Here is a 27559-nt window from a genome sequence, read left to right as displayed (position 1 = left end):
TGCTGCAGACATGCCCCAGGCAGTAGAGGGAAGGGATGGGGGAGGGGTGGAGAGAGAAGGGGGCCTGCCGGTCGGCTGGGAGGGAAGGACGTGGGCTGCCGTGATTACTACAGACCTGGCACCAGCTGGGGCAGACGGAGGGTGCAGCCCGCTCCCAGCAGGGCGCTCCCCTCCTCTGCGCCGCTGCCCCCTACAGGGCGGCCGTAGTGGCGAACCAAAAAGAAAAAAGAAAAAAAACGTGGGACGGCCGAAGCGGCGAAGCAAAAAAAAAAAAGGATTGGAGGGAACGCCGCCTCTTAGAATCTGCTGCCCCAAGCAGGAGCTTGCTCGGCTGGTGCCTGGAGCCGGCCCTGGTCTTTGTACAGACTTCTAAGGAAAACACAATACTGTTACAAGGTACACTAGCAACAGAGGCAGCCATCGGTCACATGCAGACAGTGGCTTTCATCCCAGGGATCCCAAACAGAGAGAAAGAGAGGAGAGCGTGCTGAGATTTCTTACGAAAAGTAGCTAATGCGCCCTCAGGGCTGGCGAGCCTGCCCTCCTGCAGTGAGGACATGAGGCGAGCAGGTAGCCAGCCCAGCCTCAGCACCACACCATGGGCCCTAGCATCTCCCAAACCTCTCACCATACCATTGTATAGTATTTCTCAGCCGCGAGCCGGCAGAACCATTCTCCACTCTCGTGTTCTTGCTCCCTGCATTCTGGCCAGGCCAGGCCAGATGTTCTGGCATCAGAGCAATACCAGGCTGGAGTTCTGGGCCCAGACGCCGGTCTGAGAAGCCCCTTTACGCTCCTGTGACTGATGAATGCTTCCTTCAGCTTCCTCTGGAGCAGGCACCCTGCACACCTCTCGCTGGACCGTGAACTCCCTCACTCCAAGCTTGCCTCTGGCCATCTGCTAGCCCCTGCTGTGCAGTAACTGCCCTTCTGGCCGAGCACAGCTTGCCTGTCTGTCTCTAGCCAGTCACAGAATTCATGACAGAGTGATGGGAGACATCCTGCATGGATGAAGGTCCCTCCTGGCAGAGCCCCCAGGCAGTGCCTTCCCTTCCCGGTGTGCCAGACGCTAACAGATGGGTAGCGGATAAGACCTTGCCCAGTGCTGGCAGCATTGAGTCCATCAACCTCAGATTAATCATTTAGATTTGTCCAGAAGCTTTCAGCCCAAAAGGAGCCCGGTGCAAGCTGCCTCTGCACTACCTGTACTGCTCCACTGGACTGTAGCCGCCTCTGGGGTGGAGAGCAGCAAACAACCTATGACCAGCACCAGGCCAAACCTCTACTCTTGTGATCTCTTGCATCCGCACTCCACAGGCAAGACCTCAATGTTTTAAGTTCACAAGCCTTCCCCCACTCCTATTACACACAGGAACATGACATGTAGGGCCCTACCAAATGCACAATCCATTTTGGTAAATTTCACGGTCAGAGGATTTTAAAAATCTTAAATTTTGCGGTTTCCAATATTTAAATCTGAAATTTCACAGTGTTGTAACCGAGGGGGTACTGACCCAAAAGGTGGTTGGGGGGCGGGTCGCAAGGCTGTCATGGGGGGGGCACAATATTGCCACCCTTACGTCCACGCTGCTGCTGTTGGCGGCACTGCCTTCAGAGCTGGGCACCAGCCAGCAGCCACAGAGCTTCCTGCAGCTGGGAGAGGTTCACTGAGGCGGGTCTGAGCTGGCCCCGGGAACAGCCCGTGCTGGGGAAGAGAAAGTCCCATACCTGCCTGGCCAGAACTAGCAGCTGGAGCCTGGCGCATGGTGGGAGCCTCCGGCTGGGGCGCTCCCAGCCCTGCCCCTCCCCAGCCCTCAGGGTTAAAGGGGCCTTGGGCTGGCTGTGTGTGTGTGTGTGTGTGTGTGTGTGTGTGTGTGTGTGTGTGTGTGTGACCACAGCGCCCCCCTGACCATGGCACCCTGGGCGGTTGCCCACAGCACCCATCCATAAGGCCAACCCTCCCATACCAGGCCACCCTCACTTCTGCTTTGCTGCTGGCAGACCTCTAGCTCCATGGAGTTTACATGCTACAGCTGGACCTTCGAACACTGAGCTGACCAGCTCGCATCACGCCCGTCCTGCTCTGCTGCCTGTGCAGGGTTTCTGGGCTCTCCTCCTCTCTTCGAATTGTCTTTGGGCCCCGGCGTTCTTCCCTTTGCAGAATGATTGTGGGAGGGACCCATCTGCTGGGAACAGAGACTTCCACGGCTTGGATGCAAAGGTAATTCATTAGGCGAGACACCGCGGGGGTGACAAATTGTGCATTCTGTTCAGGAAATTGAGGTCAAACCTGCCAGCTTAGCTTCAGCATTTGTTCTTGGCACAGGACTTTAATGGGGGGTGATGGAGACCTCCCTGGGCACAGCTGCCTGCCTTGGGCTGTCAAGCCGCCACCTTTTCCAGCTCACGTTTCAGCCTGTGACATGCTGACCTTTCAGATCCTCCTGAAAACTGCCCAAGAGACGCACTCTAGCCGTCTGCCTCTCCAGAAACATGGGAGCTGGATTCATAAATACACACTGGATCATTGGATGGGGTATGTGTGGTCTACATGTGTTTAGAAAGGAGGACTTTGCATACACAGGAGACATATGGAGAGCCACTCATCTCTGGATGGGCTTGCATCATTTGACTTTGCTGTGGTTGCTATTTACCAGAGGATTTTTGTATCGAAGCAGATTCTACTCCCAGCCTCGCTCTCTGCTTTGGCCCTGTACTGGGGACGTAGCAAGCTAAGTGTGGGCAGCAAACAGACAGCCTGTGCTGGGTGCTGGCTCCGCGGCAGCCTCAGCAAAGAGAGACGGGGGAGTAGGAGAGAGTACGGGGGTGGGAGGGAGCGATGAGAATCCCTGGCCTGACATGTTGGCAGGTGGGACATGGGGGGATTGGAATCCCTTAGAAAAACGGTGACAATACAGCAGAGAGATTCCAGTTTATAAAAGGAGCCTTAGATGAGTGCGACGGAGATGAGCAAAGCCACAAAATTCACCAACAATGCCACTGATTCTAGCCGCTCCTGACAGCCACGTCACCACGGCGCCCTGTGCCGGAGCCTGCAGCTCTTGCTGAATAAGCAGCTTGATGGGGGACATCCAAGGAAGCGTCAGTGCTTTGGGGGCTGCAGTAGCTGGCACTGCTAGTTCAGGTGCTGTCTGCTGGTGGCAAAGTGAAACAGCTCTGCTACGTTTGTGCTCCTTAAAGATCCCCCCGTATCCTTTGTAAGGGAGCAGCTACTGGCTTCAGGGGTCTGGTCTGCGCTAGCTCTGACTTGAGCAAGTACCCAGAGCTCTTGTCAATGAACATGGTAATTGCACTCACCTCTTGTGCTGAACCGGTTTGCGTGGCTGCCAGGTGCTGTAGGAAACAGCGGCTGTGTCCCACTCCAGAGGTAGCTGGAAACGAGTGGTAAATACAATAATCCCGCTGCATCTCCACACCCACTTCACAGGGCGCACTAGTCACTGGTTGTGAAGGGTTTGCTCTGGCTTGGTGCTCCAGAACTGTTGAGTCCTATTAGGCATTGCAGGGGGGCAGTGGCTATAGATCTAAAATCGCCCTCCCCCCTCATTTCAATGGAGTCAGGGCCAGACATCGACTACCACGGAGTAAATCCAGAGTAACTCCCCAGACTTCAGGGTCAAACTGGTCTCAGTGGTGCTGGCATAAATCTGGAGTAACCCCACTTCCAACACTGTTTTTTCACTGACGAGACGAATCTGGTTCTCCCTCTTCCTCTCACATCAAAGCGGCTGCCCCCACTTCAGTTCCAGGAATATTTTACGCCCTGTTTGTGATTTCTGACTGAACTTGAGCAAACGTAATGAAATTATCCGGCTCTGTGTAGTTCAGTGAGCAGCAAACCCCATTCGAAGCACGGCTCCGCTCTTCGCCGTGGCTCAGCGATGGCACGGAGGCAACACCATCGATCGGGGTTTCACGTCATTCTGCCCAGGGCGAGCTCCCTCGGACTGACTCCGACACCGAGTTTATTTTCATTTAGGCGCAAAGCGGCAAGATGCAGCGCTGCCTTGTGGCTCCAGAGAGAGGATAGATTTAATGGAGAGGGCCCCAGGAAAATCTCTGTAAGTGATTAAGGTCGGCACAGCAATGCCCATACAAGAGGCTGGGTGTTCAGTGGTTAGGATGTGGAAGACCAACCATCAAGTTCCAAGGCTACTATAGATTTCCTGGGTGACTTCAGGCCAAAATCCTAATAATAACACCCAGCTCTTATCCTCCTTAGATCTCCAGGCACTTTGCCAAGCAAGTCAAGATCACTGTCCCCATTTTTACAGAGGGGGAAACTGAGGCATGGGGAGGTGACAGGACTTGCCCAAGGCCACCCAGCAGACTAGTGGCAGAGCTGGAATTTGACCCCATGTTTCCTGAGTCCCCTGTCCCCTGCTTAGCACTAATCCACACTGCCTCCCGTCAAAGCGAGGGCAAAGTGTTTAGATACTTCCCTAACGGAGGCCACGGAACGAGCAATCCACAGGAGGCGAGAATGCGGCCGCAGCGTAAGTTGGGCCCCATGGTGACGAATTTAAGGATGTGAGCTATCGGACGCATGCAGGGCTGAGATCACTCAGAGAAGACCCCCATGGGTGATTGCCAAAGAAGAACGGCATGGGAAGGCCAGGTCTACGCGAAGTGGGTCCCCGGGTCTGATCCATACTCCACCCGAGGGGCAGGGATGGGCGCCCCTGCTGCCTGCCCCAAACGTGTAGCCGCGAGTCTTTGTCACTGATCTCTGTGTCTGTTGCCTTCATGTGTTCGGGATGGGAACAATCCGATGCACAGCAGCCTAAATGCGCCGGCCCAGGGGGAAAGGGCTTGGGGGGGGGCGGGGGCTTGAAATGACAAGCGCCCGCGTGCGAGAGAGATTTGACAAACACAAATGAAGCAGCGCTTTCATCAAAGCAACAGGAGAGCAGCCCGGCTGCAGGAAAACCCACTGCCGAGAAACACAAAGGCGGGTGGCAGGGGGCTCGGGATGGCAGGGGGGGTAACTCGGAGCCAAGGAAAGCCACTGCCAGGATGGGACTAGCCCTTGGCCTGCTCAAAGGCGGAGATTTCAGTGCGGCCCGTTGGAGCAGGTCCGAGGGCTGTGGCTGGCCCCTCACGCTGGTGAAAGGAGCGAGGAGCAGGCACCTGAGCTGTCATGGCTCTGCTGAATGGGGGGGTGCAGCTCAGCACCCAGCCCACCCAGCAGGACACGGTCACTGCAGCTCAGCGTGTGCCCCCCCACCCGGTGCAGAGAGGGGACACAATGCCTCTGACTCAGAGCATCCTCCCCCCCCAAAAAAAAAATAGACTGAAGGACATTTCCTCCTGATCTGTAAATGAACGGGTGACCCCCGGTGAGACTCGGAGCCCGAATAGGGTCGCCAGGCAGGCAGTTTTCGACCAGAAGGCCCGGTCGAAAAGGGACCCTGGTGGCTCCGGTCAGCACCGCCGACCGGACTTTTAAAGGCCCAGTTGGCGGATCTAAGGCAGGATCCCTACCTGTCCTGGCTCTGCGCTGCGTCCTGGAAGCAGCCAGCAGGTTCACCTCCTAGGTGCGAGGGGTGGGGGGATGGCACGGGGCTCCTCATGCTGCCCCCGCCCCGAGCACTGGCTCTGCACTCCCATTGGCTGGGAACTGGAGGGGCGGTGCCTGCAGGTGAAAGCAGCGCACGGAGCCTCCGCCTAGGAGCTGGACCTGCTGGCTAATTCCGGGGTGCAGGGCAGAGCCAGGACAGGCAGGGAGTCTGCCTTAGCCCCACTGCGCCACTGACTGGGAGCTGCCCGAGGTACGCCTGCGCCCCAACCCTGTGCTCCAACCCTGTGTCCCAACCCCTCCCCCAGCCCTGAGCCCCCCCAAACCGAGACCCCTCCTGCACTCCAAACCCCTCATCCCCAGGCCCAAACCAGAGCCTGCACCCCCAGCCCAAATCCCGTACCCGCCTTCTGCATCTCAACCCCCTGCCCCAGCCCGGAGCTCCCTCCCACACTCTGAATCCCTCGGCCCCACCCCTCCGCCTGGGCTGCCCACCACCATCACATTGCCATGGCCGGTGCCACGCATTGGCAGGTTTGCCCGTTGAAAGGTCTGGTGATCTCTGGGTGGGGAGGTGGGGTGGGTTGCATGTGACCCGTCTGTTGGCAGTGAGTTGTGCATGAGCCTCAAGTGAGGAGGGGGCATGAGCTATGGTGGGGAGGAGACATGGGTTGTGCATGACCTCTGGGTCGGAAAGGGTGCAGGCCATACACGACCCTGTGTGGGGCATGGGCTTTGAGTGACCAGGGTGGGGGCATGGGCTGTGAGTGTCCCTGTGTAGGGTGGGGGCATGGGCTGTGTATGGTTCTGTGTGGGGTGGGGGCACAGTCAGGGGACAGCCTCTGAGCTAGGCTGTGACCCGCCATATGCAGACGTCTGAGCCTCCCTGGCCGAGCACCTCCATGGCCGTCACGCCGGCCTGAACGGCTCAGCCGGTCAGGAGGGGCCAGCTCTCTGCCCCTGCTCCTTTGTCACCGGTCCCTCGCCCAGTCCCTAACGGACCCGGCTTGGGCACCGTGAGCGGGGACAGGCCGGGTGGGCTTCGCAGCCCACGCCCGGCCCGGCAGTGCCCTGCTGCCAGTGAGCCGTCCCTCCCCAAGGCAGCGCTCATGACTTCAATTAGGGTTCATGGCGCTCGTTAGCGGCACGTCGCCGGGCTCGAGACATGACAGGTCTCTTGCCTGCATGTTTCAGGCTCCCCCATCCCCCGCCTCTGCTGGCTTGTAATAAACCGAATAAAGTGATTTGCTGTCAGCGCTGCCTGCCCGGGAGACTCCCCGGCACCCTACAACGGCAGGTGTCGCCCTGCTCCGGCTTCCTGCACGGCTGGCCACTGGGGCTGGCTCCTGCAGCTGACAGGAGCCAGCCAGGACCGTGGCCCGTTTCCCGCACTGAGGCTCCAGATCCTGCTGGAGTCCAGACTCAGATGGGCCCTTATTCCCGACGGGTGGGAGCGGGTAGGTGGCTGCTCTGTGCAATGCCCATGGCTTGGGCAGGGGTTGGTCCCTGCTGTGGGCGATGCCCCAGGATGCGGGGGGGGGGAAGGGGGAGACCCCTGCTCTATGGGGTGCCTGGGTTGGGGAAGGGGCAGGTCCCTGCTCTGTGTGAGGCCCAGGGGCAAGGGAGAGGCAGGTCCCTGCTCTCTAGGTGCAGTGGGGGACGGGTAGGTCCCAGCAGACACTGCCTGAGGAGCTGTGGGGCGCTGGGAAGTTACAGCAGGAGCGTTACTGCAGCCAGGCGGTTTTTGGCAGGGCTGATTCCTCTGAGGCAATGCATTAGCATTAGGGCTGCAAAGACCAAGAGGACGTTTGTCGACAGCAAATATTTGGTTTAATCCAGTTCCTCTCACTTGTCTGGCTGGAACAACACAGAGAGCAGATTCCAGGCCCTGCCACTCATTTCAGTGTTTGCAGAGAAACACTGACAACAACTGCCGCCCTCGCCCCGCGGCCTGCGACCGGAGCGTCCAAAGCCACGGGATTAAACTGGAACGGCAGGTGAGTTCAAAGCGTATTAAAGCAATGGACTCAAAGCCCCAGCCAGGGCTAAGCGCATGCTCTGCTAGCGTCCCGCACACACACAGCTCTGCCCTCGCAACTCGGACCTGACCCGCAGCAACCCCGCATCCCCAGTCCGAATCCTCCCCCACCATGCTGCCGACTCGCTGTACACCCCACATTCTCTGCAAAGCACCTCAGCCCTGTCTCATAGCTCCCCACCGCTATTCCAGTCCTGGGCCTCTCTCGAACAGCCCCGAATTGTGTGGCATCGGACTTCAGCTCTGAGCAGCGACCCCCGGGCGGGCACAAAACCACCTGTCTGCTTCTGAGAAGCCAGACAGGGTTAAAAGAAATGTAGCGCTTGATTCTGTCCTGGCTCTTGCCTGTAATTGAAGGAGCTGGGAGCTGGAATAACCAGAATTAAAGGGATTCACCGAGGGATGGGAATGAAATCAGATGCCAACTGGTGAATTCAAGTGGGTAAGCTCCCCCCTCTCTCCTGCAGCCCAACCCCCATCGGAGTTTGCAGCCAGTCTCCAGTTTCAATTTGTTTCCTTCCTCTGGGAGATTTAACCTCCAAGTGTCTCTCTTCATTTAAAGAGACAAACTTAGCTGCCGAGAAGTGTTGGTGCCAGATCAGGCCCTTATAACCCAATGCTACGTGAGAGCCAGGTGGTGGATCCCTGGACACCAGCTGACTAGCTATATGGTGCATCGGAAAACAGAGACAACAATGCGGAGCACTTCCCTTCTATCTATGACCCTGGCACTGCGATATCTGAGCACCTCCTAACCCGCCCGGTGTGGCAGGGCAGGGCTGGAATTCTCACGATATAGCACAGACAGACTAAAGGATTTGCCCAAGGTCATGCCGGGCGCTCTGTAGCGGAGCAGAGAAAGGACTCCAGGGCTCCCGCGTCCCAGGCCAGTGCTCTGTCTGCTACCCCAGATGTGCTCAGTACCACAGAGTGAAGGGGCCCAGGGTCACAGCTGTGGTGGCGGGAAAGGTAGAATGAATTCAGCCCAGGTGAAAGGCACTGGGCTGCCAGCCCTGGAGACTGAAGTCCAGTATTTCTGGACAGACTGGGCACCGCCTGGGCAGGAGCCAGGCAAGCTGCCTGCACCACTGCACTTCACTCCCATTCAGCCCTGGCCTCGCTGCCTGGGCGGACAATTAATGCAGATTAGGACAAGGGTTTCCCTAAGAACTGGACTGGGACCCACCCAGGCATGCACAGGCTCCTAAAGAGGAACAATCTCCAGTCACCAATGACTGGGGCCGCAGTGCAGCCAGCACCCGGGAGCACACAGCATCCCAGCGCCTTGCCAACTCCCTGTGCCGCTCCGCACACCCGGCGGAAGCAGCCACGTGTCCCAGGGGCTCTGAATAAGGTAGTGATTACATGGAGCAGAGATGGGTCAGTGCCCTGTTCCTCGGGGACTGGTCTCGGTCTGACATTTGCTGGCCCAGGCCTGGACTAGCTTTGGTTCCACTCTCCTGCGGGGTTTGCTCCCCGGCCCGGGCCAGGCACCCACTGGGTGGTGGCAGGAAAGCCAGAAATGGATTTCAGGCCACCTGAGTGGGTGTCCAGGGGTGGGTTAATGGGGTCCAGCTGGGACCAATTCACCTTCAATGCTGCACTGGGAGGAGAGCCAGGGCGCTAATGGCAGACGAAGCCCGGCTGGGGGAGGAGCTGGGCTCGGATGATAAAGCCAGGAAGTGAGAGCAGGCGGGGGAGGCAGGGAAGGGGCTGCAGTTGCTCCTTACAGGGAAAGGGAGTTGGCCAGGGACAAGGAGGAGGTCCAGGAGGAGAGTAAACGCTGGGGTCCTGCCCTGGACTGGAGAGTCGGGCTAGAGGCCGAGAGGGGTGGAGTAACTATGGGGAGCAGAGGAAGCTCTGCTGGCAAGCCCAGAGATAGGCAAGGAGACAGAGAGGAGGGTAGGAAGGAGCCCAGGGAAACAGCAACAGGGTCTGAGACTGAGCAGATCTAGGTTGCTAGTCGCAGGGTGCCTGGGCTGGACCCTGGAGCAGCAGGTGGGCCTGGGTTCCCCTACCAGCCGCTGGGAAAGTGTCACCAAGCCCGGAGTCGAGCAGAAGACTGCCCGAGACGGCATCCAGATAGCTTGTCTGGTGGGGCTTTGTTACCCTGGAAGGGCGGGGCGGGGCAGGGCGGGGTGGGGTGGGGGACGACATAGTGATCTAGCCGGAGGGCCGAGTGCCAAAGAGGGGGCCACAGTGCAGTGTGAGAGAGAAGGGCCACAGTGCAAGCAACTGATGGAAAGGGGCGCCAGATGGGGCAAGAGCTAATTCCCAGACCCAGCCACAAGGAGGCGCACACGCAGTGAGTGGACCCCTTCACAGACCATGATGGAAGAGCAGGTGCGGTTACTTTGCCAGTTCTCCAAGACCACTGGGTCATCTCCCAGGTCATTAAAAAGCAAAGTGTGCACACCCTCAGCCTGCACGCCCACCTGCACACCACCATCTATTCCACACACCCACCCCTCCACCCACACACACCCATACACAAAGGCAGAAATTCGTACGGTAAGCTCTTCACTTACCAAGTAAAGCTGCCACTTCGTATGCTTTCTTCTGCTCAATTGTCTCATAGTTGAGTGCTTCAAAAAATATATCCAGCACGAGAATATTCTCTCTGTAGAAACAGGACAAAGCCATCAGAACACCAACCCCCGGTCACTGCATTTGCCTTGTAACAGGAAATGAAGTGGGATTAGTTTGCTTTCTCCTGTTGTCCCTGCTGCTTTCTCTGTGGAGGCCTTGGCAGCTCCACCAACGCAAGCTGAAATTCAGAGATTTTAAAGCCAGAAGGAGCCATCACGACCATCCAGTCTGATCTCTTGCTTAACCTAGCCAGAGATTCCTGCATCAAGCCCAAATCTTGTAGTTGAGCAAGTGCATATTTTTTAGAAAGAGACACCTGGTCCTGATTTCATCTTTCTCCTGCAGGGAGGGCCTGCTTATAATGGCAGGCGACACAAGGACCCTTAACACATGGAATCACTACCAGTGCCTCCATACTGATCCTGGGCACCGCAGGAGAGAGGGAGAGAGTCTAACTCTTTCTTTGATGCACCAAACTGCTAATTCCACCCATCCGCCCTCTAGATCTCAGGTTCATACGGGCTGCGCCCACACCACAGAAAGATGTCTTCGCTGCAGTAAAAGGCGTGGTTTTCACGTCGTGACAGCTACCTTGATTTAAAAGCTAATGGAGCCAATGCAGAGGGTTGACCTTGAGTAGCCATATTCAGGTAACAGCTACCGGTGTCTTGTCTCCACTTGGATTTTACACTGTAGGTCCATGTAAAACACACTCCCTTCTGCAGTGAAGACACAGCCAGAATGTGGCGTTAGCAGAGGAGGGTTTAGGGCCTGAAACGATCTGGCCTGGGTAACCCTGTTTTACAGATGCTATTCACTCATGATACCTATTTATCCATGGTGTTTATCTGGCCCCCGTGACCGTAGCATCTGAGCACCTCACAATCTTTACTGTATTTATCCTCATAACCCCCCTGGGAGGCAGGGTAGGGCTGTTATCCCCATTGTACAGATGGGAAAACTGAGGCACAGAGCGGCTCAGTGACCTGGCCATGGTCACAGAGGAAGCTCCCAGCAGAGCAGGAACTTGTATCGAGGACCCAGGCAAGTGTCTAGCCACTGGGCAAAGCAACTTTTCTGAGCTCAGCTAACGACTCTGCATGTGCCCGCATTCTTCTCCACCTTCAGCTTTCCCGTCAGAAAGATGTTAGACCTTCAGCTTCTGGTTACTGACACCTGCAGAAATGGGAACAGCATCCTTGGGGCAAGCAGCCTCTTATTACTACTTGTGTGACACACAGGACTGACACATGGTGAGGGACAGTCCCGGCTCTGAAGACTTTACAAACTACATAGACACAGGGCCACCCGGGGCAGGGGCGCAAGTGGGGCAATTTGCCCTGGCCCCACAGGGGCCCCCACAAGAGTTTTTTGGGGCCCCTGGAGTGGGGTCCTTCACTTGCGGGAAGGTCCTTCTGCTCCGGGACCCGCCGCCGAAGTGCCCCGAAGACCTGCGGCGGGGGGTCCTTCTGCCCCGGAACCTGCCGCCGAAGTGCTGGGTCTTCAGCGGCGGGGGCCCCTCACCGCTGAAGACCCCAGGCCCCCTGAATTCTCTGGGCGGCCCTGCATAGACAAGGCAAACGGTGGGAGAGGCAGCGATTTGCCCAATGACAGCACAGCTGGGAACAGAACTGAGATCTCTTTGCCCCTAGTCTGCATGGCCCCGGCACAGCCATCCTGTCCGCTCACGCCACCCACTCATACCATCACCACTGTGAAAAGGGAGGAACTGGCAGCAACCGATGCCCTCACTTACGAGATGTATTTTTCAGACTTGTTAAACTTCTTCTCTAGGTACTTAGCCGAAGTCTTGCTGGGGATCTTCACCATGGAGAGCTCTTTGTTGTACCTGGTCAGGTTACACGGCATCCTGCAGATACAGTAATTGCTGTCCTTTTCAGCAAGCAAACCTGCACACAGGAGAGGGAAGCGGGTCTCAGGGAGCGTCCCAGACAGCTCACAGGAGCTGGTGGGCAGGGTGGTTCAAATGAGCCCTTTCTTCTTGATGAGTCAAAGCAAAGGGGGGATGGAAGGGACCTCCCTGTCCAGGGAAGGGCCGAACAAGCCAACTCTTTGATAAGAAGAGGCAGAATTTCCAACCATTCAATCCATCCCTCCTCTGCAGCAGCCATTCCTATCAGCCTGGGAGATTGAGACAGCCCTTCCCCGGGACTGGCCCAGAGCCCGGGTTTGCTGGGGGTGGACAGAGGAAGGGGGTGCCCTAGAAAAGGCTGCATATGCTATGTTACGCAGCTCTTCCATCTCCGGCCAGGTTTGGGCTCCACCCTGGGGCAATCCAGGAGGCTGCACTGGGATAAAGGCCTTACTGGAGAGATTGGGGTCTTGAAGATGGTGGGTAAAATCTTCAAAAGCATCCAAGTGGCTTAGGGACCTAAGCCTCATTTTCAAAAGTGACTTAGGCCTGGTCTATATTTAAAAGGTAGGTCGCCATAGCGACATCGCTTGGGGGTGTGAAAAACCCACACCCCTGAGCGCCAAAGCTATGCCAACCCCCGGTGTAGGCACAGCTGGGTCAATGGAAGAATGCTTCTGTCACCCTAGCTACCACCACTCGGGGAGACCGCGTTCCTACAGCGATGGAGAAACCCCGTCCATTGGTTGGTTACAGCAGCACAGCGATGACACCACGGCTGGGCCATTAGAGGCCCCGTCGAGTAGACACGGCCTTAGGGCCAGATTTCTAAAGGTATTTAGGTGCCTAAGGATGCAGGTAGGTGCCTAGTGGGATTTAAAAACTGCCTCGGTGCCTAACTCCCTTTGGGCACTTTTGAAAATACTACTAGGCGCTTACTGGTGTCTTTAGTCACCTAAATGCCTTTCACTATATGGCTCCAAGTGCCTGAGCCATTTTAAAAAAAGGACTTAGGCTCCTAAGTGACTTAGGTGCTTTAGAAAATGTTACCCTTTATTTCTATCCTTCGCTTTTAGCTAACGTGGTGTCAGAGGTGTGTTACATGGCAATTAAAAGAGATTAAACAGTATGGAGATGACCAGCTTAAGGGAATTTCTCTTAATATTCCTCCCACAAGCCTTACCGCTTGGACACACGGTTAAAGCCAATCCAGACATGCAAATATTCGGCATTTCACAAACAACCGGAACTCGAACACAGCACAGGTCCCTATGGACTGCCCTGCCACTCCCCTCACTGACTTATGGGTATGTTCATCTGCGGAACATACAATTAGTGAGGCAGATGCTGAACTTCTCTGCAGGCCCATCTGCTGTGTCACAGTTAAGGTTGTTTGCGAACACGTCAGATGGCATGTTACATGGTGTTTCTGAGAGCCTGCCGTTTCAGAACTGTTTATCCCAAACTTCTGAAACGCTGCAAGAAAATTCTCTTCTGAGCCTAAAATGATCCCCAAATACTATTATTATTGTTTTTTGGGGAGCTCTGCATAGTAAACAGCCACACCTACATGGGGTGTTTGTTTGCAGTTGGTCCTAGCAACTCACTCATCAGTCATGAGTGGCTCCAAGTAGCTACGTGTGCTCTGCAGCACGGGGACCTTGCCTCTGGGACCATGCCCCGGGACCTTGCCTCTGCTGGCATGCTAAACCTTGCGATCATAGCTAGCAGCAATAGCCACCAGCGAAAGGGAACGTATGGCTGTCCAAGTTGTAGAACTGATCAATGAAGTTGGTTTTAATTGTTCACTTTATTAATGTAACTTCTGTTCACCATTCACTACACGTGTCTATATTGTAACTTCTGTTCACTGTTTGCCATAGTGTAATTCAAACCCCATTTTAAAGCGCTCACTCCATTTTGTAAAAGCTTCCTCCAACCTTCATTTTTGCAAACCCTGCTATAATCTTATTAGTTTAGTTTAGATGTGTGACAGAGGTATGTATGGATGATGGAATCAACCTCCAGCCCCAGCCTGTCCTGATGAAATAGAGTTCAAACCCCACCGGCTGAAGATGCAGACAAGAGCCCTAACAAAGTAAGCAGAGTCCACCCTAAAAAGAAAAGGTGCAATAGAAGGAAGATCAAAGCCAGGTCCCAGGCTGAAAGTCAGGCCTGCAACTGACGGGTGATCAATCACCAAACCCAGAGGCAGCGTGACACAGCAAGACCTATAGACTCTGGATTCAAACTAAAGCCTACAAAAAGGATGGGTGAGCTGGAAGACTTTGGAGGGTAACATTTTGCTGCCAACATGGAAGGACATCGGTGTATACCCAATAGAGACCCAGCTCGTCCTTGTGCCCAGCTTTCCTGGCCAGTTAGCCGCCACAAGCTACAAACCCAAGCTGCAAAATCAAGCCACGAACTCAAGCTATCTTCAAGACTGGTAACTATGAAGCGGCTGCAGAACATCTGATGGATGTGTGTGTGTGTGTGTGTGTGTGTAGGTCTTAGGTATAATGTGTGTGTATAAGGATTAAGATATTAGTTATTGGTCATAAATCAGATTGTTATCATAATAAATGTGGCATCTTTGTCTTGCCCCCTGAAAAGATCCGGTGTAGTTTTGTCTGTACAACAAAGTGCATCGTGTCTCCTATGGTGAAGCTGGCAAAACAACTTTCAAAGTTGGTGGGAGCAGTGATGGAGAAAGCTAGTGGACAGCTTAGAGCTTTGGTGCAGCTGGATTATGATACACTGGCCAATCACAAAGCCAAGGAGTCACGGCCAAACATGTGGAGACTACTGGGCCATAGAAACTGAATGGAGACTGGAAAGAGAAAGAAAAGTATCCGAGCTCGGTTGTCGCCCGGACAAACAAGGGCTGCGATCACTGATCAGATAACTGCAGGCAGAACAGGGGATTACATGCTGAACTCAAAGGACAAGGCTTGTTGGGACATGGACTGGAAGAACATTATACAAGGCTGGAGGACATGTGGTAATGATGCACGAGTTGAAAAGACAATGAGTGGGCAATCATTGGTCTATGTGAACCAAGATGGGAAGGCAAAGGAGAATTGACAGGATATTGACACTGGGAAGAGAAGATGGCGGACACCAGGACAGAGTTGCATTGGTGATAAAGCCAGGCTCTTATAGCATTTAACCTGCAATCTGCTCATAGGTTGAACGTGAGATTCAGAATCAAATCTCATGGAGTTACAATAGTACGAATACATGTGTGGACCTCAGCAGCCCCCAGAATTCGATGAATTTTACAACGCTCTATAGAAAACAATACCAGAAGTTTCAAGACAAGACATGTTCCGATGATGGGAGATTTTAATGTGAAAGTAGGCTAGGACTGGAATTCCTGCACTGGAGCAGTAGGCAGATTTGGATTAGGTGAAGAAAACAGGAGAGGAGAAGGGCTACTAAATTCCTGCCTAAGCAACAATCTGCTGACAACGAACATGCTATTTCCACAAAGCAAGCCATGGAGGAAGTGGACATGGCTAGCACCTGATGGGCAAAAGAAGAACATAGTAGACTTTGTGCTTGTGAATCACAGATGGAAATCAAATGTGTTGTTGTGCAGATCATTTGTGGCTGATATCAGACCAGATCAAATGTTACTGCTGGCATCAATGAAGTGGAGGCTGAGAGCAATCTGAAAAGTGCCAAGAACTGAAATCTATGACACGGGCAAGTTCAAAGAGTCCAATCTGAGGAAAGAATGTGCCGGAAAACATCACCTCTCTGGTGAATGAAGAAAGGAGCGTTGAAGAGACAAGGAACAGCATAAAAATGAGATTACGAAAGCGGCTGAACAAGTTTAGGATTACAAGGCCACGGAGGATAATGGATGAAGTGCTGCAGTTGAGTGACAAGCATAGGAAGCTGAAGGAGAACAAAAAGGAGGATATGAGTCTAAGAGCTGAGTACAACAGGCTCACCATAGAGATAAAACCGAAAGTGAAGAGACACAGAAACAACTGGGGTAAGCGAACAATGCAAAGAAGGCGAATAATAGGCAAAGAGAACAGTGACACAGAGGTTGTATTGCAAGATAAGAGAACCGAGCGGGACATATGAATTGAAGAGGTCAGTGGTAAGAACAAGTGAGAACAAATAATCAAGTAGGAACAAGGAAAGAATAAGTGATGGAAAGAATACTTTGAAGAGCTGTGCAATGTGCAGAACGTAGTAGAGAAAACAGCCCCGGAGGAGCGTCCCAGCACAAATGAGGGAGAGCAGATGCCGGAATTCTTAGAAGAAGGAGCTAAGATCTTAATAGAAAGTTTGAAAAACAAAAAGGCGCCGAGAAGTGACAAGGTAACTGCTGAGCTGCTCCAAGCAGATGAGGAACATACGGTAAAGGCAATGCACAAGCTACTCAAGCAGGTCTACAAGCCAGAGCAAGTATGAGGCGAGCAGGGAAAAGTAATTATAGTATCGATCTACAAAAAAAAAAAGAGATACGAGTGAATGCGAGAACTGCAGAGGAATCAACGTATTGAGTGTGCCGGGGGAAGCATTCAGCAAGACGTTGAAGAAGGGGGATGTGGAAGTGGCGCTTTCAGAGGAACTAGCCCGGAAATACAATAGATCAGTGGTTTGTGATAAGACAGACACCAGAGAAATACCAGAGAAATACATAGTACACAACTGAACCTGTTACAACCATTTTATAGACTTCAAATGGGCTTTTGATAGCAGTTGGCCAAAGACTTGTGGCAAGTTATGAGACTGTACAGAACCCCTGAAAAACTGGTGAAGATAATAAAGACCTTCTACAGCAAGTTGATGAGGGTGGTGAGAGTAGACAAAAAGGCTGATGGAGTGGTTCAGGACAACCACCGAAATGAGATAAGGATGCATTCTATCCCTGGATTTGTTCAACCTGGTACTGGACACAGTGATGGCTGTAGCACTGAGACATGAAATGGAAGGAGTCATGTTATGTGGGAGGACAGTGCATAACCTTGGATATTGACCACACAGCATTGACCAAGGAGGATTTACAGACAAGGTAGGCCAGGAAAGCAGAAAATCTGGGTTGAAGATCAGCTGGGAGAAGATCAAAATGACACCAAGTGGAGGACAAGAGAAAGAGGGAAAGGGCCAACTCAGAGACAAAGAACTAGAAGAAGTGGGGAAATGCATGTGCCTTGGAGGACTTGTATCGAAGAAAGGGAATTATGAAGATGATGTAAGAGAAGAATTGGATTAGCCACTTATGCATTTGGAAAACTCAGCATGATCTGGAAGGCTAAAAACATTTCAATAAAACAAAAATCAACATATATGAGATCACTGTCACGCTGAAAGTGCTGTACGGGTCGGAAATCTGCAGTCAGAGGAAAGCCATGATGACAGATTTTGACTGCAGAAATGAAGTGGCCGAGGGGAATACTGAGAATTTCAAGACTGCAGAAAATAAGAAATGAAGAGATAAGAAAACAGCTACGCAAGAAATAAAGCGGTTGCAGAAGATTCAGGAAAGACATCTGCAGTGGTTTGGCCCTGGAGGGGATACCATACGAGGGAAGGAACCAGAGACACACCGGGGATGCACTGGACTGACACGGTGAAGGAGGCAGTAGAACAAAAAAAGTTTAAAGACGAATGAAGCCGTTAAGTTGGTACAAGATAGAAAGTGATGGGAAGGCTTCATTCAGCCCCGTCATCGGTGATCACCTGACTGACGGGAATCAGAAAAAAAGATCACGGCTTGTTATTTGTGCTGTGATAACGCCTAGGAGCCGCAATCATGGACCACAACCCCGTTGTGCTAGGCCTGTACAAATAAAAATGTAGTCTCCCCCCGCACTCCCATATGCCACAGTTACAGGAGAATAGATATATGTGTGGGGAGGGGGGTGGGGGGGAGAGAGAGACACTGAACCCTGGTTATAATGTTAGCTATGGAGTCTCTCTAAACCAACAGCTATCTGAATCCCTAGGGGTCAGAATGTATCTGAGACCCAGGGTTCAGTTGTCCTAGTTCCCATGGCATGATTTCTACTCCCGCTGGGTTGGGACTGCTTGGTTTCTGGTGTAATTTATGCATATAAATGTGAATAAATCAGATCAGAACACATTAGAGTCGGCAATAATGAGTAACACAGCCTCCCATCTCACCAGAGATCTGTAAAGTTTCCGTCCCTTCCAGGACACAAAGCTTTATCCAGTTATTTCCATCCGTCCATAAGGAGGCACGTCTCAGAGCTTGGGGAAGCAATGGCAGCTACCGTTGGGCAAAGACGCTGTGAAATCCCCAGGGGCCCTATGCTCCATAGCTCCTTTAATAAGTTATGGCATAATATTTACACAGCGCTGAACATTGTGGAGGAGCTGGGCAGCAGTGCTCTTTTAGTAAGATGTCAAGACAAGAAGCAGCTGCTTCTATTACTGTCTGGGATGTAGTGGGAAGTGGCTGCATGCTGGGACATGGAGGGCACAGATCTGACACAGTCAATATTAATTATTATTGATTTGTATTGGAGTAGCGCCAAGGAGTCCAGCTCTGGACTAAGACCCTGTTGTGCTAGGCTCTGTACATTTTAATTGGTCTTAGGTGTATTATGGTAGCACCGTGGCGCCCCAGTCATGGACCGCAACCTCGTTGTGCTAGGTGATGTACATTTTGATTGGTCTTACGTGTATTACGGTAGTGCCAGGACTCCACTGTGCTTGGTGGGGTACAAACACAGAACAAGATGGTCCCTTCCCCAAAGGGGTTTGAGGTGCCTACCCTTTTCCTATCAGAAGGGAGCCCCTAATGTAACTGGTTTCACCTTCGAAGGCCCCTGCCCCAAGCTTTTGTCAGGTACGCGGACACGGGGGAGAATAACGCAGTGCTGCTGAGAGTGCCTGCGAGCACCTGGGAACAACCGCGGGAATACGGCCCTTTGCAGCACGTTTGGGAAAGCTGCCCAGTATCTTTAACATCCCCTCCCAGCCCCTGAAAGGAAGGCAGAGGGCCCAGCTGAGGGAGGGGGTCGGACAGGGGGAGGGGTGCGGGTGACACAGCGGTGACTCTGTGTCAGTGCGGGTTACACTATCCCGTTGGGTGTTTTCTCTATTCGGCCTGCCCCGCAGCCCAATTCCCCAGCATGTCCCATGTGCCACTTCCAAACTGTGGCAGAGGGGTCCCCAAGGAGTAAGAATACGGCATGTGTGGTCCTTTATTCTGGCATCTTCAGCTCTAAGCATGAAGCTTAGAATGGGCTCGGAATGAGGTTAGAACATGAGCCTATGGGACTGGAGGAACCTGCATGCAATGACATTTCGGCTACCATCAGAAAGGGGCCCTTTGCTGGATTAATCCTGGCCCAGTGGGAAAGACGGGACAGGCAGCTTTGGGGAGTCTGACCCAGCCATTATACTCTGCAAAGAGCCAGGCCGGCTATCCCAAACAGCCCCAACGAGCCGGCCAGCCCCTCCGATGCACTAACCCAGCGCAGGCTCTGCACATTCCTTATACTGCTCCGGAGTACAGAACGGAGCGTCCCCTGCACAGAAAAGAAACACAAGACAAGAGGGAAACGTGGAGTCAGAAATCAGAGCACGGTGGAAGGCCAGCGACTACAGCAAGAAAGCAGCTGAATTTATGCATTAGGCAGCCTCTCGTCTGTACACACCGTGCCAATAACCTAGGAGCAGGGGTGCAGGTAAAGAGGCTTACACAGCCAGTGTGCAGCACAGGGTGAGAGGCAGGGTCTGATCTGCACCTGGGATGCAGCTCTCTGGAGATTGCATACTGGAGTGGGCTGTTTCACATACAACATGGGATAAGGGTTTCCATAGCTAGTTCGGCTTGTCAGCTCCTACAGGTGAGGCTCGGTTAGCCTAGGTCGGTATTTGGATGGGAGATCTCTGAGCGTCATTCAGGTGCTGCAGTGTTGCTGATTAAATAAATGGCACCTTTTTGGGATTGAAATAAGGTTGTGGCACGGTGCTACGGATCTGTAAGTGGGTGACATTCCTGAACCTGCTTCTAACGCAGCATGCACACACCAGGGACTTATTGTTAACTTGAAAAACAAGAAAACAAACCCTAAACCTGAGCCTAAGCTTTCCCCTGAACTTGGCTGTTCTCCTGAAGAGGGCTTTTTCCCTCACTCTCCCTAGTTTCTTCTTCTGCAGAGAGACACTCAACCTCTCTATACTTCTGAATTTAATTTAATAGGGCCCATCTGGTCTGGCTGCCAGGCTGAATCAGCAGAAATAGCTCTGCCTCTCTGTTCAGAGGTCCTAGGACTTGACACTCTGTTAGAGATGCACTGTGCTGCACTCTTTCTTTGAGATGAGATATTAAAAAAAAGCCCTGACCATTTGTGGTCATTCATGACCCCAAAACACTTTTCACAAGGGTAGGGGGCTGGTAATTACATCTTCTTTGCAGTTTCAGTGGGGCATGGTAGCCTCACTTCCTATGACAAACAATTATGCACTGTTGCCGTGAGTTTTTAATCAGCTTTTGCATTCCTCCCCAGAGGCGTCTGCATTTCAGTGGTGAATAAATTGATCGCAGAGTATAGTTTGCACCTGGGGCCACAGTCAAATGATATGCACCCCAAACAGAGTAAGAATAATTTCTGCTCCTTTATTTCCCAATCCCCATTATCCATAAGAACAGCCAGACTGGTTCAGATCACTGGTCCATCTAGCCCAGTATCCTGACTTCCAACAGTGGCCAGTGCCAGATGCCTCAGAGGAAATTAACAGAACAGGGCAATTTTCAAGTGCTCCAACCCCTGTTGTTCAGTCCCAGCTTTTGGCAGTTGGAGGCTTAGGGACAGCCAGAGCATGGGATTGTGTTCCTGATCATCTTGGCTAACAGCCATTGATGGCCCTAGCCTCCTTGAACTTACCTTATTCTTTTTTTGAACCCAGTTATACTTTGGGCCTGAACAACATCCCCTGGCAATGAGTTCCGCAGGTTGACTGTGCGTTGTGTGTAAAAATACTTCTTTTTGTTTGTTTTAAACCTGCTGCCGATTCATTTCATTGGGTGACCCCTAGCTCTTGTGTTATGAGAAGGAATAAATAACACGTCTTTATTTACTTTTTCCACACCAGTCATGATTTTATAGACCTCTGTCATATCCCCCCCTTAGTCATCTCTTTCCTAAGCTGAACAGTCTCAGTCTTTTTAATCTCTCCTCATATGGAGGCTGTTCCACCCCCTAATAATTTTTGCTGCCTTTCACTGAAACTTTTCCAATTCTAATCTATCTTTTTTGAGATGGGACGACCAGAACAGCACACAGTATTCAAGGTGTGGGCGTACCAGGGATTTATATAGTGGCATTATGATATTTTCTGTCTTATTACCTATCCCTTTCCTAATGGTTCCCAACATTTTGTTCGCTTTTTTGACCTGCTGCTGCAGATCCAGCGGATGTTTTCAGAGAACTATCCACAAGGACCCCAAGATCTCTTTCTTGAGTGGTAACAGCTAATTTAGGCGTCATCCTTTTTGATGTATACATAGGTACTGGAACTAGGGGTGCAGGGGATGCTGCTGCACCCCTAGGCTTGAAGTGGTTTCCATTATATCCAGGGTTTACAGTTTGTTTCAAAGGCTCTCAGCACCCCCACAATACAAATTGTTCCAGCCCCCCTGTGTATATAGTTGGAATTACGTTTTCCAATGCGCATTACTTTGCATTTATCAGTACTGAATTTCAACTACCAGTTTGTTGCACAGTAACCCAGTTTTGTGAGATCCTTTTGTAACTCTTCACTGTCTGCTTTGGACTTAACGATCTTAAATAATTTGTATCATCTGTTTACTCCTTTTTCCAGGTAATTTATGAACATGTTGAACAGTGCTGGTCCTGGTACAGATCCATGGGGGACACCGCTATTTACCTCTCTTCACTGTGAAACGGGCCATTTATTCCTACCCTTTATTTCCTATCTTTTATCCAGTTACTGATCCGTAAGAGGACCTTCCCTTTTATCCCATGGCTCCTTATTTTGTTTAAGAGTCTTTGGTGGGGGACCATGTCGAAGGCTTTCTGAAAGCCCAAGTACACTCTATCCAAAGGATCACCCTTCTCCACATATTTGCTAACCTGCTAAAAGAATTCTGAAGCAAAAAAACTTCAGGACCAGACTTCAAAGAGAAACTGCTGAGCTTCAGTTCATTTGCGAATTTGACACCATCAGCTCAGGATTAAACGAAGACTGTGAATGGCTTGCCAACTACAAAACCAGTTTCTCCTCCCTTGGTGTTAGGTAAAGGTAATAATAAGGTAATAATTGGAGATATACCAATCTCCTAGAACTGGAAGGGACCTTGAAAGATCATTGAGTCCAGCCCCCTGCCTTCACTAGCAGGACCAATTTTTGCCCCAGATCCCTAAGTGGCCCCCTCAAGGATTGAACTCACAACCCTATTCACACCTCAACTGCTAGAAGAGGGCCTCACTCTCCCTGAGTGAACTAACCTTGTTATCTCTGATTCTTGCCTACATATTTATCTCTGCCTCTGGAAATTTCCATTACACACATCCGACGAAGTGGGTATTCACCCACGAAAGCTCATGCTCCAATACATCTGTTAGTCTATAAGGTGCCACAGGACTCTTTGTCGCTTTTTACAGATCCAGACTAACACGGCTACTCCTCTGATTCCTAATAGATTAGTGAGGTATGATTTCCCTTTACAAAGGGACTCTTTGTGTTGACTCTTCCCCCCCAAAATCGTGTTCATCTATGTGTTTAATAATTCTGTTCTCTCCTATAGTTTCTATCAATTAGCCTGGTACTGAACTTAGGTATTTATATCAGTTTGTCCGGTACTGAAGTCGGGCTTACTGGCCTGTAATTGCCAGGATCGCCCCTGCAGCCTTTTTAAAAAATAGACGTTCCATTAGCTACCCTCCAGTAATTTGGTACGGAGGCTGATTTAAGCAATAGATATACCACAGTGGGTAGTTCTTCAGTTTCATATCTGAGTTCCTTCAGAACTCTTGGGTGAATCCCATCTGGTCCTGGTGACTTATTACTGTTTAATTTATCAATTTGTTACAAAATCACCTCTACTGACAGTTCTCAATCTGGGACAGTTCCTCAGATTTGTCACCTAAAAGGAATGGCTGAGATGTAGGAATCTCCTTCACATCCTCTGCAGTAAAGACTGATGCAAAGAATTAATTTGGCTTCTCCTCGACAGCCTTGTCTTCCTTGAGTGCTCCTTTCTGGTGTAATTTATGCATACAAATGTGAATAACTCAGATAAAGTCTGTATAGAACACATTAGAGTCTGCAAAGCTATGTATAAAATGAATGACACACCCTCAATCATCCAGTGGCCCCACTGATTGTTTGGCAGGCTTCTTGATTCTGAGGGACTTAAAACAAAATGTTGCTGTTAGTTTTCGTGTCTTTTGCTAGTTGTTCTTCAAATTCTTTTTTGGCCTGTGTAATTGTACTTTTACACTTGACTTGCCAGTAGGGTGACCAGACAGCAAATGTGAAAAATCGGGACGAAGGTGGGGGGTAATATAAGCTTATATAAGAAAAAGACCCCAAAATCGGGACTGTCCCTATAAAATCGGGACATCTGGTCACCCTACTTGCCAGAGTTTTTACTCCTTTCTATTTTCCGCAGCAGGAGTTGACTTCCAATTTTTAAGTTTTTTTGTTTAGTTTTTAACTGCCTCTTTTGTTCCCTTGTTTAGCTACGGTGGCATTTTTGGGGGGAGGGGTCCTCTCAGTATTTTTATGTATTTATTTAGGGGATACATATAGTTTGAGCCTCTGTCATGATGGGTTTTTATTCAAGTTTCCATGCAGCTCACAGGCATTTCACTCTTGTGACTGTTCCTTTTAAGTTCTGTGTAACCAGCCTCATTTCTGTGTAGTTCCACTTTTTGAAGTTAAATGCTCCTGCGGTGGGTTTCTTTGGTGTTTTCCCCCCTACAAAGACGTTAAATTTAATTACCTTATAGAGACGCTTACCAAGCAATTTAGCTACATTCACCTCCTGGACCTGATCCTGTGCTCCCCTTAGAACTGAATGAAAAGAATCGCCTCTTCCCATGTGGGTTCCAAGACTAGCTGCTCCAAGCAGCTGTCGTTAATGGTATCTAGAAATATTAGCTCTGCATCCTGTCCTGAGGTGACATGTTCCCAGTTAATGTGGAGATAGTGGAAATCCCCCATTACTATTGGGTTTTCTATACTGTAGTCTCTCTAATCTCCCTAAGCATTTCACAGTCCCCATCCTTGTCAGGCGGTCGGTAGTATATTCCTACTGCTATATGCTTATTAGTCAAGCTTGGAATCCAGAGAGGTTCTATGGTGCAGTTTGATTCATTTATGATTTTGACTGTATTTGACTGTATTTGACTCTATGCTTTCTTTAATGGATAGTGCCACTCCATCACCAGTTTGACCTACTGATTTAGGTGGTGTTGGTCCTGCTTTGAGCAGGGGGTTGGTCTAGATACCTCCTGAGGTCCCTTCCAACCCTGATCTTCTATGATACTCTGACATTCCACTATATTTTGCACCCTGGTATTACTGTGTCCCATTAATTATCATCATCCCACCAACTTTCTGTGATGCCTATTATATCAATATCCTCATTTAATACCAGGCATTCACCTATCTTAGAATTCAGACTTCTTGCATTTGTATACAAGCACAGGTAAAATGTGTCAGTAGTTAGTTGACTGACTTCATGTGATGTAATTGTATGAGACTCTTTTTCATTTGACTGTTTCTCTTCGGTCCCTACCTGGATGTTATCAACTTCTATCCTCTCCTCTTTCCCGGGTATGGAGTATCCCCTTTCATAAATCCTCCTCTAAGGAACATCTCTATCCACAGCTGGTGGCTTTCCCCCTGCCCTTAGTGTAAAACTCCTCTACCGTCTTTTACATTTTCATGCCAACAATCTGGTTCTGTTTTGGTTTGGGTGGCGCCCATCCTTTCTCCTTTCCCAAAAGATTCCCCAGTTCCTAATAAACCTAAATCTCTTCTCCCAACACCATTGTTGTCTCATCCATGCATTGAGACCCTGAAGTTCTGGCCCTGCTTGTGGAACTGGAAGCATTTCAGAGAATGACACCTTGAGCGCCTGGACTTTAATCTCTTACCCAGCAGCCTAAATTTGGCCTCCAGGCCCTCTCTCTTACCGTTCACCTGTGTCACTGGTACCTACATGAACCACGACTGCTGGCTTCTCCCCAGCACTGACCCAAAGTCTGTCTAGATGTCTAAGCGAGATCTGCAACCTTCAGACCTGGCAGGCAATTCACCGTGTGGTTCCCCCAGTCCAATAACTATATTTCTAATACAAACCCAACCATCTATATTTCTAACAATCAAATCCCCCCTCACTATTAGCTAATAATACTAGTGCTTCCCTAGTGTTTCCGGGGAGTGTTTCCTTCATAGTACTGATGAATTTTAACTGCAAACACACTCCAGGCTTCTGAGATCCTGCAGGAGCCCTGGGTTCAGCGAGACAGCAGCAGCCTTGCAGCCTGCTTCACGTGCATGAACTGAGCCTAAGCCCTCTAGTAGTTTCTAGCCTAAACACCTGCTTCAGGCACCTGGGGTGAAATCCTGGCCCCACTGAATTCCATAGGTATTTTGGCATTGGCATCAATGGGGGTCAGGAGTCTACCCCGCACCATAATGACTAGTGGGATGCTATGGGTAGGGGCAGGAATCTATTAATCTTACTTGCTAAGCAGAGCCAGTCTGCACCTCGGTGTGATGTCCTACGGGCCTGGATGCTGAGCGACAGGCGGACCAGTGAGGTTGGGACAAAGGAAATATTGGTCTCCAACTTTTGTGCTCCATGCCGGACAGTACAGAGTGGGGGTGGCATAAGGAGCCAGTCCTGCTCCAAGGGGACATTCTGCCAGCTGGGGGTCACGGGAACCCTCTGGCCAGGCCCCCTGCCACACACTTTAGGCTGGGCAAAATGCCACCACTGCAGCATCTGTACAACAGCCAGGAACTGCCCCTAGGCAGGGCAAACCCAGGGGGAGCCAGAGGTGCTGTGTCTCTGGCCGCTTTGTGCCACTTGGAGCAGTACGAAGTAGCCGAGCAGAGCCAGGCCTCAAGGGCCAGGAGGCCAGTGGGGTAAATTGTGTCTCTCTGTCGTACAGAGTGGCAGGAAGAGTGACAGGAAGCAACATCATAATAATGCCTTGCTCTCATCTAGCACTTTCCATCAGTAGATATGAAAGCACTTTGCAAGGTGGGGTCAGTATTATTACCCACCTTTTATCACAGGGGAAACTGAGGCACGGGAGGGGGGGGACCTGCCCAGGATCACCCAGGACGTGAGCAGCAGAGCTAGGGGGAGAATCCAACTCTCCTGAGTGCCAGGTCAATGCACATGCCACTAGGCCAGCCTGGCTCCCTTCACAAGCAAGGGCTTTTAAAGATGAACCGTTGGCACGTACACAGCCCCTTCCAAGCGCCGAGCTCGATCCTGCAGCCCTGGCTCACAGTGGCGGCTGCAGACGTCACCACTGAAATGCAGACACCACCCAGCGCCCCATGGGAGGCACCAGCGCAAACCCTTCTGGTCCCGAAAAGTACCATGGGGAGCCCACCCACCACGTCAGGGCTTCCAGGTCCCACCTGCGATGATGTGGCTACTGTCCGAAGGCCAAAACAAGCGCCTAAGGCCTCAGCCCAACCAGACGCGGTCAGGTCCATTCCACGCATCCCCCCGCAGACTGACCTGGCATGTGGACCATTTTGCAGTTGCAGTTTTCCACAATGTAGCGGGTTTCACAGTCGATCCTGCAGGCCGTGATACTGTAAACGGGGAAAAAGTCTAACCCCACGTCCGACGAGCGACACTCGCCCCACGGAGGGGGCAGGTAGGTGAGCTGCAAGGGACAGAAAGAGCCGGCTGTTAGGAAATCACAGGCGCAGCGTAGAAGGCGCCAGGGGGAAGATGTGTGAAGGGGAAGCTCTGCTCTTTAACAGATCCTGGCGGCGAGCAAGGTGCTGCGTGTGTGTCTCTCATTGTGTCGGGCCCTTCCCGATAGAGGAGCCCCGCTGGGTGAAGGACGAGAGCAGGACTGTAATAGCACAATGGCCGCGTTAAGTGGGGACCGAGCGGGAGGCCGACACAGCAGCTAGACAACGTTAGGAGCATGCACAGTCACTGATGGAGACTTGTACTGCTAAAGGGTAGTGGGACTCGGGGACTCCACTCTGCTCTGCCGGGGAAGAGTCCTAAGTGTAGCAACACATCACAAAACAGAACAGGCAGGTAGGCGATGGCAGGCAGATCTCCCTTGCTGTGGTGCAGAAGAAACTGGCAGGTTCCCAGAAAAAGCCACCCAACCAGCCCGACAATTTCCCAACAATTTAGTTGGGGTTGGTCCTGCTTTGAGCAGGGGTTAGTCTAGAACCTCCTGAGGTCCCTTCCAAACCCTGATATTCTATGATTCCCCAAGAATGGTTTGCTTCGGCGATGTAATTTAGCAGTGGGGGAGCGGAGCTGCCTGGGACTCAG

The 27559-nt window shown here is 51.5% G+C and overlaps 1 protein-coding gene across 1 annotated transcript in view; it reads right to left on the bottom strand.

The window, feature by feature from the left end:
• The window catches only part of LOC120384907 (acid-sensing ion channel 2), a 1047281-nt gene that overhangs the window by 26546 nt on the left and 993176 nt on the right, over positions 1 to 27559 (bottom strand). The window contains exons 4-7 of the mRNA XM_039504006.1: positions 26774 to 26924; positions 19506 to 19562; positions 11923 to 12076; positions 10106 to 10197 (exon numbers count right to left, since the gene is read on the bottom strand). Of these exons, the coding sequence (XP_039359940.1) occupies positions 10106 to 10197; positions 11923 to 12076; positions 19506 to 19562; positions 26774 to 26924 (454 nt within the window). The remainder of the gene's footprint in view (positions 1 to 10105; positions 10198 to 11922; positions 12077 to 19505; positions 19563 to 26773; positions 26925 to 27559) is intronic.

The sequence above is a fragment of the Mauremys reevesii genome, linkage group 17 (assembly GCF_016161935.1).
Source record: "Mauremys reevesii isolate NIE-2019 linkage group 17, ASM1616193v1, whole genome shotgun sequence".
Lineage (NCBI taxonomy): Eukaryota > Metazoa > Chordata > Testudines > Geoemydidae > Mauremys > Mauremys reevesii.
The sequence above is the reverse complement of the archived record's forward strand: the minus strand, read 5'-3'. Positions and strand labels throughout refer to the sequence as shown.